Source organism: Colletotrichum destructivum, chromosome 8 (genome assembly GCF_034447905.1).
Source record: "Colletotrichum destructivum chromosome 8, complete sequence".
Taxonomy (NCBI): domain Eukaryota; kingdom Fungi; phylum Ascomycota; class Sordariomycetes; order Glomerellales; family Glomerellaceae; genus Colletotrichum; species Colletotrichum destructivum.
The window spans coordinates 2150691-2164464 of NC_085903.1; the positions used below are offsets into that span (position 1 = coordinate 2150691).

Here is a 13774-nt window from a genome sequence, read left to right on the forward strand (position 1 = left end):
AGGGGTGGCATGACTACCCGACTAATTACAGCTCTGTGGGGAATTTGAGTATTTTCATTGTCCCACCTGCTTCATGGGGCTGAAGCAACTCCCGAGTATTCGAACGCCCCCGGCAGCGAGATGCCAGAATGTCGAAGCGAGCATACACCTAGCCAAGTGGGCGGACCAGCACGCACAATATGTCATCTTCTATACTAGGCCCCCGTATCTATCTCTCTGGTTTCACTTTGTACTCCCCCCCCCCCCCGTTTCTTACGTCCCTTCCTGTCTTCTCCTCTTTCTTTCAGTCTTGTTTACGAGCTCACTTCATCTTGTTTCTGAGTTTGCTCCTGTCGTTGAGAGAGTCAGATATGCGAACACCTCCCACGCCCGCTTGACTCTCCAACGCCTCCGCCAACAGAGCCCACCATGCGTCTTGATTCTCGATTCGGCCACTCACCGCTGGGCCTCGAAAACGGCAACTTGGCCCAGAGCAAGGCTCCACCGAGGCCCTGGACTCGACTGTCGGTGTTTGGCCTGGGCTCGCGCCTCTCCAACCCTCGCTTCGTCTTCAGCCTGGCTGCGCTCGCCGTCCTGGCTGCCAAAGTGATCCATATCAGCAGTCACCTGTCGGCTTTGCCTACGGTTCACCTGGTGCGATGGGGGTATTCGTTTTTCGCTCAGGATATGCTCCTGCTGATTCTCCTGCGGCTGCTTTTGGGGGGCTGGCTCTCTTCCCCCGCCCGCGGCGAAGGCTTGCTGCGACGCACGGCGACCCTTGCGGGTTGGTTCCTTGTCGCTTTCGTTACTGGCCTGAACGTCATCGACGTTTGCTTCTTTGCCGTGGCTGGTGCTGAGATCCATTGGCAAAACATTGGGGTTGCGGGTGATGCCGCGGGTCGCGCTCTCCTCCTAACGGGTCTAGTCTCCTCGGCACTGGTCATCTGTGTTCTGGCTCTTCTGGCCTGGCTTCTCAAGGACGTTCTGTTCGTCGCCGTAGGTCTACAGGCGGATATCCTGTGCTGGCCTCTGGCGGTTGTCGCACGTGGTTGTCACTTCTGCAGTTCCCGGCCCCAGTCACCCCAAATCGCGACGTACTTCAAGATCCCGCAACAGGATGCCAAGTACCATCCCGAGGTGGAGGACGATCACGTGCGGCAGGGGTTCAACCTCTCCGGAGGCTGGGAGGGTGTGAAGGACTGGCCCTGGGTATGGATCTTTTGGGTCGCCGCGTACCTTGTGGCCGGTGTTGCGCTCCTCGCCCAGGCTATCCTATGCACCCTCCGTCCCCACGAGAGCTCTCTGACCTTTATGTCCTGGACTCCAGCACTGCTTCCCTTCATTGACTTCAAGAACTCGTCTCCGAGTCTCGAAAAGCTCATTCCCCACTACAACTCCGGAATCAACCGCCATTGGGATAACCGGACGGCGCTCCAAGACCCGATCCCCTTCCCCTGGCTGCCAAAGGATTCCATTCCCCATGGCTTCGAGGATTGGTACAACAACAAATCACACTACAATGCCGCCGCCGATCCCCTGAGAATCTCGAACCTGGACCACGATTTGCTTCCTCAACTGCGCAAGCTGAAGGATGTACCGATACGCCACATCGTCACTATCGTACTTGAGAGTACGAGGAAAGACGTTTTCCCCATCAAAGACGACGGGATCAACGAAGCCCGGCTGAAAGAGTCCTGGGATGGTGGCAAGATGCCTCAAGACGCACTTGAGCGACTCAGGACCTTGACGCCGGTGGCCAGCTTCTTGACGGGTGACCACGACGACGGATTTGACCATCAGGGAAAGGAGGAGAAGAGCAGGGGCGGTCTCAACTGCAACGACGCATACACGACTTCGACGTACACCCTCAAGAGCCTTGTGGGCATCCTCTGTGGCATCACGCCTCTGGTGGCCGACTTCAACCTCGAGTATCAGCACCACATCTATCAGCCGTGCTTGCCACACATTTTCGAGGCCCTCGATACCCTCGACAAAGGCGATGCGCCTGGCTTTGCCTCGTACAAGTGGAAGTCGTCGTTCATGCAATCCGTCACATTGAACTTTGACAACTTTGGTGAATTGATGAAGAAGATCGGATTTCCCGCGGACAACCTCATAGACAGCGTGTACCTGAGGAGCAAGTCAGCCAAGTTTGGCCCGGTCGACCTGAAGAACGTCAACTACTTCGGCATGGAGGAAACCCCTCTCGAAGACTACATCCGGGACCAGTTCAAATCAGCCAGGCAGTTCAACGAGCGGGTGTTTCTCACGCACGTCACGAGCACAAGCCACCACCCGTACGGGATGCCCGAAGGCGAGAAATATGTACCGCTGGGGAGGGGCCTGGACGACCTCTCACACTACATCAACGCCATTGGGTACGACGATCGCTGGCTCGGCAAGATACTCAACACGCTAGATGAGCTCGACGTGGCGAACGAGACACTTGTGGTGTTGGTGGGAGACCACGGCTTATCGATCCCGGAGAACGACATCCTAGCATCGTATTACAACCCGAACGTCGGAAGCAACCACGTTCCCTTGGTCTTCTCCCATCCCAGGCTGCCCCCCATCACCATCGACGATGCCGTCTCGTCTCAGCAGATCCTGCCGACGGTGCTGGACCTCCTCATCGAGACGGGCTCGTTAGCAAGGCCGGCCAGCCAGGCCGCGAGAGACCTTCTTGAGAACTACGAGGGGCAGTCGCTCATCCGGCCTGTGCACAAAGCTCGGTCGGGAAACGCGGGCCAGGATACCACCCAGCCGCCCACGTACGCCGCCGACGCCGCGCCGCTCGAAGTCGGGAACTGGCAGTTCACCATCATCAACCCGGGCCGCGCGATGCTGGGAGTCCGCGACGCGCGCCGCAGGTCCTGGAGGCTGGTCGTCCCCGTCGTGGACAACGTCGAGTGGCACTTCACGGATGTCGCGACGGACCCGCGCGAGGCGGACCCCGTGCTCGGGTTCGACTTCGCCGGGTTTCTCGCCAAGGTCGAGCAGAGCCACGGCGAGGATGCCGCGCGGTGGGCCGAGGAAGCGGCGTTCGTGGCGCGGTGGTGGGTTGAAGAGAACAGCAGACGATGGCGCTACGGACCATACGCGGCTTACTGAGAACGGAGTTCTATTGTCACTGTTTTAAAGCGAATTTGTTATAGAGTCTACATTTAGAGTTAGATTTTACGTGGCTCCCAGCCTCAAGTCCCTCCGTTCTCCCCTTTTCTTTTCATTCATGGTCAATCTCGTTGATATGGCTGGGTTCACATTGTGGTCGGGATTTGAAAGTTTGCAGTGAATTGTCCTCGGGTGTTCGTGGAAGATGATATCGTCTACTATAAGCGGCGAACAACGCCTCGGATTCTCCATGACATCTTTCTGTAAGTCAGGATGGCGGCCGGTGCTACACAGGTAGTCTATTGTGTCTAGGAATTGTGGAGCTTGGGAACAACGTCCGCGTGTCTGCGAGTGTATATGGGACTTGAATCCCAATATCTAGAAACTCCGTTATCCCTGAATGATAGGACTTTAGGTACTTCATATGAGTTGCTTTCGGAGGCATGTCTTGGCGGTGAGGATGAGCTTGGCCTCCGACTTTCCCCGCATAGAGATGCAGCAAGCATCGCCGTTTTGCCGTAGATTTGCGGATGACATAAGAGTAATGCTGAGAATCGAATCGGCAGAAGGCTTGTAGCATTCACCCCTAACAGCACCGATGTTCTCATACAAAAACCTTGCCCGAGAATCTCGCGAGATCCGACTCGTGCGCTTTTGCGTCTCCAGGGACGACGCAATCAACCTGACCCTGACTCGGGCATTGCTGAACGATCCCCCCCGTATCACGCCTTATCTTATGTCTGGGGGGACCCGACACCCACTGCAACGGTCGACCTCGATGGAAGCCCATTGCCCATCGGAAGCAATCTCAATGGTGCCCTTCTTCGTCTGCGCCAGAACGGGGTAGTGGCCTGGTTATGGGTAGATGCTATCTGTATCGACCAGAACAATCACGAGGAGAGGAGCTGGCAGGCGGCTCAGATGCGCGATATCTTCGCCCAGGCCAGTTTAGTCTACATCTGGCTTGGGGCCGATTACAACAACAGCGAACTTGTCCTGGATACAACGCAACGCATCGGTCAAGACGCTCTAGACGCTGGCATTCTCGACTTGTGGGATGACTGGCCGTTCCGGCTGGACACAGGGTCCGAAAATGTGGGAGACGACAAGGCTCTCTCGTTCCTGGCCGAGCTGTTGAACGACGAAGCACTCCGGTGCCCCGACTTGTCAAAGGCCATAATGGACCTCCTGGGCCGCGCAAACTGGTTCCGGTCCTGGATCACGCAGGAGCTCGCCCTTCCTCGCACCGGCCTCATCCTATGCGGCTCTCGGCACGTCTCCCTCGACGCTCTCGACGCGGCCCTGAGTGCCGTCTACTTCGCCAAAGTCGGCCGCTTCGCCAGACAGCTTCCGAAATGGCGGGACTTTGGTGCGGGCCTCGGGAACAACGCCTTTCACATCCGCGGCTTGGTCGCGCGCCGTCAGCATCGACGGGGCCAGGGCGCCGATCTCGCCGAGTTCCTCCTGGCAGACCTCCGGAGCGCGCCCGACAGGCCATTCTACGCCGCCACTGATGCCCGCGACGTCATATTTGGGTTGCTAGACATTGCTGCCGACACGGCTCATCTACAACTGTGCCCAGACTACAGCAAGACGGTTGCTCAGGTGTACACTATGGCCACGAAGGCCATGATCGAGCGATGTGCGCACTACAGACTGTAATACTGCACATTTCCGAAAGAAACGCCTGACTTGCCATCATGGGTGCCGGACTGGCGACGGACCGGCCTGAAAGGGGTAGAGATTTACCCCATCAGCTATCGGAACTACTTCAGGAGCTCGGGAGACAGGCTCCAGCCGCCGGTCACTGATACCAATGACCCATATGGAAGGATACTCCGTCGGCGCGGATGCCTCGTCGATACAGTGTCCGCCGTACTCGTAATCGAGCCGTCCAACCATGGCACTGTGACGCTTGCGGCGGCCCTGGCCTCCCAAGACTTGATATCTCGCACTTGTGTGTCGATTCTAGAATTCGCCGAGCCCAATCTGAAAGTTGGTGCTCCAGAGACCGCACTCTGGCGCACCCTCGTGGGTGGTTGGATGGGCGATACAAGATGTGGCAGCGAATTCGACGCTCTCGCCCCCAAAGCATTCCGTCAAGAGCCGGTGCCAGTCTCGTCTCTCACCGGCGAACAGTTGGCATACATATTTCGCAACACTTATCCTTACCCACTCGATTCGAAACAGGTGACAGACTCGGAGCTTCAGGCTCTTGTGGACGCGTTTTGCGATAGGATAGTAGGCAACGCTGCATCAAGAAGCGGTGGGAAGACGCTATTTGTGACTGCGGGAGGCAAGTTTAGACTGGGTCCAGAGAATGTAATGAGAGACGACGCGGTGACCATCCTCTTTGGTACCCAAGTGCCGATAATCCTCCGACCTTCGGGAGAGTGTTTCACGTATTTGGGAGATGCTTACGTAGACCAGGTTATGGATGGCGAGTTCATGACAGGATGCCCGGTAGAGGACGACTTTGATATCATGTAAATTTGATCTACGAATCAGTCTACGTTTTGACGGTGCCTTCTGCGGAATTTATGTTGTAACTCGATACTCATGCATCCCACTTCCCAAACGTTTAGAACTCCAGGCCGCCAAGCTATGAGGTCATGGCAAGACCAATGATCTGATGATTGGTCTCGAGAACGAGACGATGCTATCAGTTTTCTCAGACGCAAAGCCACAGAGCCTAGTCCTCGCAAGACAGATGATGCGCCATGGACCCATCCGCAAGATTCGACGAGTCTGCAGGCCTTCTGTTGGTAAGGGTCATGGTCTTCATGTCCTGTCACCTCTGTGGCTTGGTCGAGGCGAGGGTTTGGAGGCTACTGGGGCTTGTTCGAGGGTACGCAACTCTTTCGGTCCATGATGGCCACCGTCGATGCCAGGGGAGGTCATGGTCTTCAGATATAGACCCAGATTTGCACCGCCGGAAGTCGAAGCCAAGGACGAACCCCAAATCGTTGAGAAATGGAAAGATGACCTCGATTACATCAAGAAGTGGCTGCCGCTGTGTGAAGCCAAGGGACTCGTCGAGGTCAAGGATGTCACTGGCAATTGGACTAGCCGCGCGTTTGCAGGCTACGGCTTGCCAGAGGAGACTGCTTCGCCAACTGTTTAGCCTTACCAGATGTTCTATGATGCTAACGGTAGCTGCCTATAGCGGTGAAGACTATGTACATGAAAGACATAATGAAGTGCCGGCGGTTGCATTTTCTACACTTCAGTCTCCAATCCCGAGGCTGCTTAGCCGGGTAGTTCATTACGTTGTCATCGAAGCAATGATGTCTCTCTTGTTGCTTCCAGATCCCGAAGGGGGAGTATCCCTTTTTGGCTTAGGACCGCGTGCAGCACTCGTACTAGGAAACCTTGTCAGCAAGCGTACTTCTCTGGTTTTCTTTCCTCTTTTGCGCGCGTATAACCAGCTGGCATCCCATCTCATTTGCGCCATGGGAATCTGTCTACACACCTCGTACTCGCAAGTGTCCGCCGAATCGCATCGGTTTCGGAGGAAGTGCCACTGAGTTTTCATCCCTGCCTGGCACCGGTTGTTTAAATCTTCAAGGACGCACTCGTTGGCGTCGCATGAGACATAGGTGTGAGTGCGTCCACCCCTGCATGCCTGGGCGAGGGCCGGTGTGGCGGAGGCCGCCAGTGTGAGGAGGATGGCGATGGCGGAAGATGGATGCATGTTGGAAGAGTCTTTGTTGTTGGAGGGGGCCGGAGGAGAATGGAAGCAGACGGGTGATGAGTATACCGAGAGAGAGAGAGACTTTCCACGTTGATCTAGTTGGTGAGTGCTTGAACTTATACTGTCTGGCGAGAGCAATCTCGAGAGCCCTGCCGATTTGATTAGGCTGATGGATTTAAACGAATTCATCTTCTATAAGTTGCCGGCACCAAAAGAGGCTTAGACGTCCGAGCGCTAGTTGATACTGGCGCTTCAAGTAAGTTCACTGTGAACATGGGTATGATCAACTGACTTACTCCCTTGCAACACGCGCGCATTACTTTCCTGTGGGTTTCACCATTCCGGATGTTCCTGTTGGCTGCCCAGGCTGGGTTCTAGCATTCTAATAAGAAGGCCAAGAGATAACAGATGTCAGAAGTGAGGGCAATGGCCCAGCCATTAGACCTAAAAGGCATCATGATACTTTATCGCCCCAATACGGTAAGTCTTCACAACATAGCTTGCGCAACGTGCAAGTCACGAAGATCATGTCGTAGCAGTGGGCCTTGATCGGCAACTCAATTGAGCTTGTTGCAAGCTAGATATTACTGTGGCGGTAGTGATTGATAAGGGTGATGGCAAGTTGGCCGCGGAGAAGTGTCGAAAGGTCTGAGTAAAGCAGGTTGTTCGACACAGCCCGGCCAGCGGCCAAACAATATAGCCAAGCTAGCGACACTCATTTCCGTCGGCGTGTTCGAGGATGTGCAACTCCTTCTTTGACATTTGGCCTTGCTGCGTTAGAGACGACTAATGAGCCTGGTTCCTGGCAGGTTACAAGTTGAGAGCAGGCCTGGGTCTTGGAAAACTTAAAGTCGGACTGATGAAATTGAAACCTGGGTTTATTGATTGGCCTCTGGGACTAAACTGACCACAAGTCAGACCAACGAATAAACGAATGCAAACTAAAGCAGGTGGAAGCTCGACCTGCTGGAATTTTTCCAAAACATTGGTATGGCAACGAGGTATAAATTTATGTATGTTACAAGATGCCACAGACCATCACGACGGTGGAAGTATATTGCTTATAAGACGCCAAGAAGCACATCGCTTTCAACTTCGTCAGACCTCAAATGGATGTTGAGTGCTTGAAGAGGTGTGTCGGCAAGGGGTATTCCTTCGCATTCGGGTTCAACATGTTCCCGACGGCCGGGGGCGGCAGGTTTGGCGACGCCGCAAAGCGGCCTTTCATCGCACCGACGCCGGGCCCCCGGGATGTCACCGAGAGCGCGCGTTGCGTCCTTGCCGTCGAGTGGAACGACAATATTGAAACATGAAATTTCGACGGGAACGGAAACAAGGGGACGATAGGATGCTTCCGCATCCAGAACTTTTGGAAAGTTGACGGGAAAGGTTGGGCCGATGGCGGGTCCTGCTGGGTACCGTATGAATGGGTGAGTGCTCCGGGCTTGGTCCAGAGCCCCTGGACTCTCATGGATACCAAAAATTTCGAGGAAAACGCCCAAGTGAGCAATCAGGCGAGTGCTAACGGGAAGTTGTGTTTGTGGGTGCCGTATGAGTTCACCTTTTTTTCATGGAATAAAGAAGCGTGAAGCTGGCATACTTCTGACATTCGTCACTGCTAAACACAGTTTGCAACGATCGATTAGATCGGGTTTCTATTTTCTTATCAAAGTGCGTCGTAGTGAATAGGTAGGTAGGTAGGTAGTTAGATAAGCTCTTGGCTGACACTGAGCACCCTCCTGGCAGGCGTTGCAGTCTTTTAGGCAAGATAGGCTGTGCGGCGCTCGCTTGGGCTACAAGGCACAGCATAGTCAAACGTCTAAAGAGTGCAGGGAAACGAAAGGAAAGCAAGGCAAGGTAAAGCAAGGCCAAGGAAAGACAGCAAATAAGCAGATAGCTGCTATGCAATTGGGTGTACTTCTTTATAGTATACCCCTCTATTAGGGAATGTCACAAAGTATAGTAGAAGTGCAGAGGGGTACTATAATTAGAATAGGAAGTAATTATATCTTATTACTGCTTGCGCTCTACTACTATTTTCAAACTAAGGCCTGTTGCCACCTTTTATTTGTTTGCAAATGCACTTGACTCTCTTAACCTCTGTCCAAATACAAATAGCAACGGCGGTACAACGCAAAGCACCGTCGCCAACGCACCAAATACAGACGACGCTATGTTGAAGTCTAGAGAGTCGAACAATGCCCTCCCGAACAGCGGAAACGTTGCGCAAGAAAGTGAACGAACAAGTGCCAAGGCTGCAAAGGCGCTGGCCGAGTAGGTTTGGTAACAGTCGGTAAGGTAGCCAGCCAGCACGTAATCGAACTCGTTGACCGCATATCCAATGGGTACGAGTGCCACCGTCGGCACGACCCAGTGGACTGAAGTCACCCGCGGAGGGATTGTCCATGCAAACCACCAGAGACCTCCGGCTAGTAACGGTGCCCCGATGAAGAAACCTGTGAATTTGGACTCTGGGGACACAGGCGAAGATGTCGCCAACCTTTTAGCAAGAAAGCGACGGTCGTAGATGCGTGTGATTATGCTCAAAAGCATGCCAACTGCGAGAGCTAGGAAGGGTATGTTTCTCCAGCCGTCTTCGAAGCCGATCTCCGTGTAAACCATCGGTAAAACTTCGGTGAACAAGTAGACGAGGCCAAACGCGATCGCGCTGATGACGGCAACCAGGAAGACAATCGGTTCCGTGAAGAAGAGACGTAGGGGTCGGACGAGGTCGAGTTTCTCGTGCTTGGGGATCTTCAGCTTGTTTCTCAAGCCTCGTCGTCTTGACCAGGAGTGGACATCGGGAAACTTCTCGGCTTTGGCTAACACAACCGAGGGGCGCGACTCCTTAATCGTAAGAAAGAGCAGCGTCACAATGCTGGTCACAATAGCTGCCATGTAGAAGACCCAAGTCCTACGAAACTAGTGTCAGTAAAACCATTGAAAACCGATCTTGGGCCATGTCTTACCAATCAAATTGGCCCATAATGAGTTCACCCACAACCGGGCCGCTGAGCAATCCAAGGTTGGCCACCAAAGCCCACCAGAATACCCACCAGACGCGGGCATTTGAGTCCCAAAGGTCTTCGATGCTTCCTGTGGCAACGATGGTAGGGATGGCGGAAAAGAACCCCCCAATAAATCGGCCCGTAACGATGCCAGGAACATTCGGTACTCTGGCAACGAGGATGCAGGATAAGCAGTATAACGCGGTGCTTATCACATAGAGTTTCTTCCGGCCAAAAGATTCTGACCAAGGAGGAAAGATGACGCCTCCAATGGTTTGCCCAATGAGGTAACTATTCCCTCGGTTAGTCGACCATCAGAATGCGAGGAGTTGTGATACACCATACGTTGACACAAAGATACAAGTAGCTACGATTGGGCTGACGCCAAGCTCCGGATATAAGTGATTGGCGACGGGTGACTGTTGGAAAGGTCAGGACATAAGCAAGCCAAAAAAAAAAAAAACCGTGATGACGAGGCCTACTCCTGCAGTACTAATCATTGTCCTAAAGAAAGTAAGTATGCGATGTGAGATAGGAAGATGGCTCTGCGTACGTGAAGAACTCGATGAAAACCACTATGCACGTATCGTAGATTTTCCGCGCCCGCCCCCAGTCTCGGGGGTGAACGTGTACATCGGGCGTCCAAGAAAGACCCAAGTCAGACTGGGAGCTCAGACCCGATCCTGGAACTTTCTGTTGACAGGCTTGCATTGTCAATGGATAAAGAAGATATCCTCACAATGAGCCAAAGTAGAACAGGTCTAAATGGATCTTGGTGACTATTTAGATAGAATAGCAACTTTTCTGTTTAGCAGAAATCATTGTGCAGGTACTGCCTTTTTACAGTCAATGGCTCTTGGGTTTCGATGATTTCTCATCACTTGTGTTCGGAGAATATGATGAGGACATATGGCCATGGCATCTTGGAAGTGTGTTTCTTCCATTTTTTACGTATTTGTTATTCTCCAAGGTTTGAAGAAAATATTAATTAATGGCTCATCTGCACTCGTCAAAGATCAACGGGCTACAGAGCATCATCCTGTGCGACTTTGCGGGATTGTCTGGCTGGTTGGACTTTCCGTGGTCCCCACAGACTCTCACGGCCCCACCGAAGTGCTTCCCAAAAGTAAAAATAGATTAATTTCGTTCGCATTTCTGTGGGGAAGGGGGAAACAGCGACTGATCTTGCGATAATTCATCAAGCAGTGAGCTGGACAGGGAACTCAACGGACATGACACAAGGAGATTGATCACAACTGCTTCTCAATGCTTGCTTGAAGTACTCGCTTTCGCTACACCGGCTTGCCTGCGGACCGTCCGGCAGATCAGAAGTCAGTTTGGTCGATCAAGAAAGTAAACCAGCATATTAATTAACACGGACCCGAAATATATGAAGGGAAAGAGGTGCGCGAGTTCCGGATGGAGGGTTTGAGGGTCATCACGGTCTCTGATGAAGTCAAACAAGGAACAAGGTCGAATGGCTTCAGAGGGGGAGAACCCGGCGGGAGGCTCTATAAAGACATACTTCTCACCCACAGAGTTGACGGAGAGAGGACCGGAGAGAAATTGCGTCATGAGTTCAAGCCCATCCGCCCTGTTGATATTTTCACCCAGCACCACACCCATGGTCCTTGGCATTGGTGTGAAATATTTCAATATGATGTGAGGTCAGCTCGGTTGCACGCAATCCGTTAGACCCCTGAGCTTTTCCCTCTCAGAAAGCATCAAGTCAACAATGGAATTTCTGCCTACCTGCCTCCGCTCGACCTCATCTCCTTGAAAAAACATACCAGGCGGAACTTGAGGAAGGCCCAAAAACCCCGTTTACTGTATCGATTCCTAGCCTCTTATCTCTATTAGTAGAGGGGCTCTACTACATCTAGGTAGGGGCTGATAAGTTTCTGATCGTTGGGAGTTGTGACTCCGAAGTCCAACGCTTCCACGAGCAGTAATTGTGCCATCCTTCATTATTTTCCCGAGACTCAATTTGAGGAACGGGCGTCAGTATCATTGACTTGAGAACCCGATCTGCCGTTAAAGTCCCGATTGCGGAGTTGCGGTTGCAAATCACGCGGGCTGAGGGCGTCACAAAGTCTCATAACATCTTCCTCTTCAAGTTGACGCCGGGCGCCGGCGACGACGGCGAAGGCTTCCAGGGTGAACGGCCGACCGTTGATCTCCTCGAATGAGACATCCGAAATGCACGCTACGTTCGGCAGCTTCCTGCCCGGCAGCAGTATGTGGTCGATGCTGAGTGCCCGGGTTCTGAAACGCGTTTCGTAGATGGGGAAGTGACGGTTGCTCTCAAGCCCTCCCTTTTCGGGCATCTCTTTTATCGCTTCGTCTGTGGAAGATACGACGCTGAGCGTCAGTTTGATGCCAGTCTCATTACAAGGTAGCCATGACGAGAAAATCATGGAGAAATTCCGGATGGCTGTTGTGAAGACTGCGTTGTTTTTGGCGGCCTCGCTTGCACTCTGAGTCCGAATCGTTGGTGTTCGACTTGAGGAGGAACGCCTTGGAAGTCGAGCTTCTGCACGGATGCGCATTGGAATTCCGTCAGTTCGCTTTTCAAAAAAGTCTAAACCCTCACTGATTAATCTGATTGGGGTGAAATATCGACTTCGGTCACGGTTGCGGGTGCTGATGAGGGATGCATGGTGACGAGAGAGGAGGGCTACCGAGGGAATAGACACGGCGGTTAACTACACCCAGTGACAGGCAACTGATCCGTCACGTAGTAGGAAGACCCACATACTTTCCTTGTGTTTTGATGTCATCGGAGACGAAATTGGGTTCTGTTTTTCTCCGACGTTCTTGGTCGATTTCGCCCTGGTTGATTTGGTGATCTGTCGCGGGCGATGTTGAAACGACATGTTGAGTACGTCTGGTCTAGCAAGCAATATGTGGCAAATCTCACGGTATACGAGCCAATCGATTTGGGGCCACTGATTGTGGCACTATCCGATTCTGAGTCGAACCATTGAGATGTTATCTCAGAACATGCTTATCGCTCTATCGCTCTCTCTAAGTGTTTGTGCCAGGTTCCGAGGCGGCATCAAAGCCTGCTCCTGACATGAACGTTAGTTTGCCAACGACTCGACCAGACCGGCAGATCATCCACCGCCGCTCTGAGCTTCGTGATATTCTCGCGGAAAGCCGTACGACTGGGGAAGTTGTTGTCATTACTCTCGTCCGAGGGCAACACCATCTCGAGCTTCTCGTTCCAGTCCCCACGAAGGACCTCATAACCTTCTCTTTTTCTTTTGTTCCAACGTCTATAATCATGCCGAATCACCAAATAGCCAGACCCATTCATGAACGCAGATACGCCTTCATCGCCTTGACCGCATCTCCGTCGTTGGCCTTGAGAAGTTCGGTAGCCTTGGGCTTGGTGAGCTCGAGTTCGTCGACCTGGTCGTCTGTCAGCGTCCCATGTTTCCAACAGCTTCATTGTTCTCTTCTTCTTTTCTCTCGCGCATCGGCCACGCTGTCCGTGTATCTCTGGAGGAGAAGAAGGGCGGGCTGTGACTGACCAGCAGCGAAACGTCGGCAGCGTCGACCTTAACGTTCTTGACCTCCTTCTTGGCTGCGGTGGCACCGCCCAGGCCCTGAATGGCCTTCTGGGCGGCTTCGGCGTCGACCTGGGTGCTACCCTCGGCGTCACCGGTAGCATCGAGACTGGCGAGGGCGGACGCGGCTTTGCGGTCCTCGGCGGACTTGGCGGGCTGGACCTCCTCCTCGACGTCACCGGCGGGGGGTTGCTGCTCGGACATGGTGCGTGATGTTTGGGGGGTGGTTTATCCCGGCGGATCGGGCTCGGACGGACGGGGGGCGTAGGGACGATGGGGGTTTTGGAGGGAGAGCTATGTTGGATGATGGTCGAGCTTGATGTTGCGCGGTCGGTCGCAAGGCGCAAGTTAGGGATCGGAATTTGTGGTGGGGTGGGTTAAAGGTGGGGGCGGGGAGGGGGAAGCTCGCT

General features: G+C 53.5%; 5 protein-coding genes across 5 annotated transcripts; 3 read left to right on the forward strand and 2 right to left on the reverse strand.

The window, feature by feature from the left end:
- Positions 1–274: 274 nt before the first annotated feature.
- Positions 275–3141, forward strand: CDEST_12513 (Putative sulfatase, alkaline-phosphatase-like, core domain superfamily). The gene has a single exon (XM_062928669.1). It carries the CDS (start codon positions 409–411, stop codon positions 3088–3090), a length of 2682 nt encoding a protein of 893 aa, XP_062784720.1. The 5' UTR covers positions 275–408; the 3' UTR covers positions 3091–3141.
- A 409-nt stretch (positions 3142–3550) lies between these two features.
- CDEST_12514 (Putative heterokaryon incompatibility) lies at positions 3551–5580 on the forward strand (the record flags this gene model as incomplete). The annotated part of the gene is made up of 3 exons (XM_062928670.1): positions 3551–3631; positions 3757–4732; positions 4826–5580. 3 exons carry the CDS (start codon positions 3551–3553, stop codon positions 5578–5580), a joined length of 1812 nt encoding a protein of 603 aa, XP_062784721.1.
- A 394-nt stretch (positions 5581–5974) lies between these two features.
- On the forward strand, positions 5975–6214 carry CDEST_12515 (uncharacterized protein; the record flags this gene model as incomplete). Its single annotated transcript, XM_062928671.1, has 1 exon — positions 5975–6214. The coding sequence occupies one exon, from the start codon at positions 5975–5977 to the stop codon at positions 6212–6214; it is 240 nt and encodes a 79-aa protein (XP_062784722.1).
- Positions 6215–8848: 2634 nt separating this feature from the next.
- Positions 8849–10503, reverse strand: CDEST_12516 (Putative major facilitator superfamily, MFS transporter superfamily; the record flags this gene model as incomplete). Its single annotated transcript, XM_062928672.1, has 5 exons — positions 8849–9698; positions 9754–10083; positions 10138–10211; positions 10275–10296; positions 10346–10503. The coding sequence occupies 5 exons, from the start codon at positions 10501–10503 to the stop codon at positions 8849–8851; spliced, it is 1434 nt and encodes a 477-aa protein (XP_062784723.1).
- A 2271-nt stretch (positions 10504–12774) lies between these two features.
- On the reverse strand, positions 12775–13728 carry CDEST_12517 (Putative nascent polypeptide-associated complex subunit alpha-like, UBA domain-containing protein). Its single transcript, XM_062928673.1, has 2 exons — positions 13329–13728; positions 12775–13206 (listed from the first exon to the last, which is right to left on the reverse strand). The coding sequence occupies exons 1-2, from the start codon at positions 13566–13568 to the stop codon at positions 13108–13110; spliced, it is 339 nt and encodes a 112-aa protein (XP_062784724.1). The 5' UTR covers positions 13569–13728; the 3' UTR covers positions 12775–13107.
- Between the last annotated feature and the right edge of the window lie 46 nt (positions 13729–13774).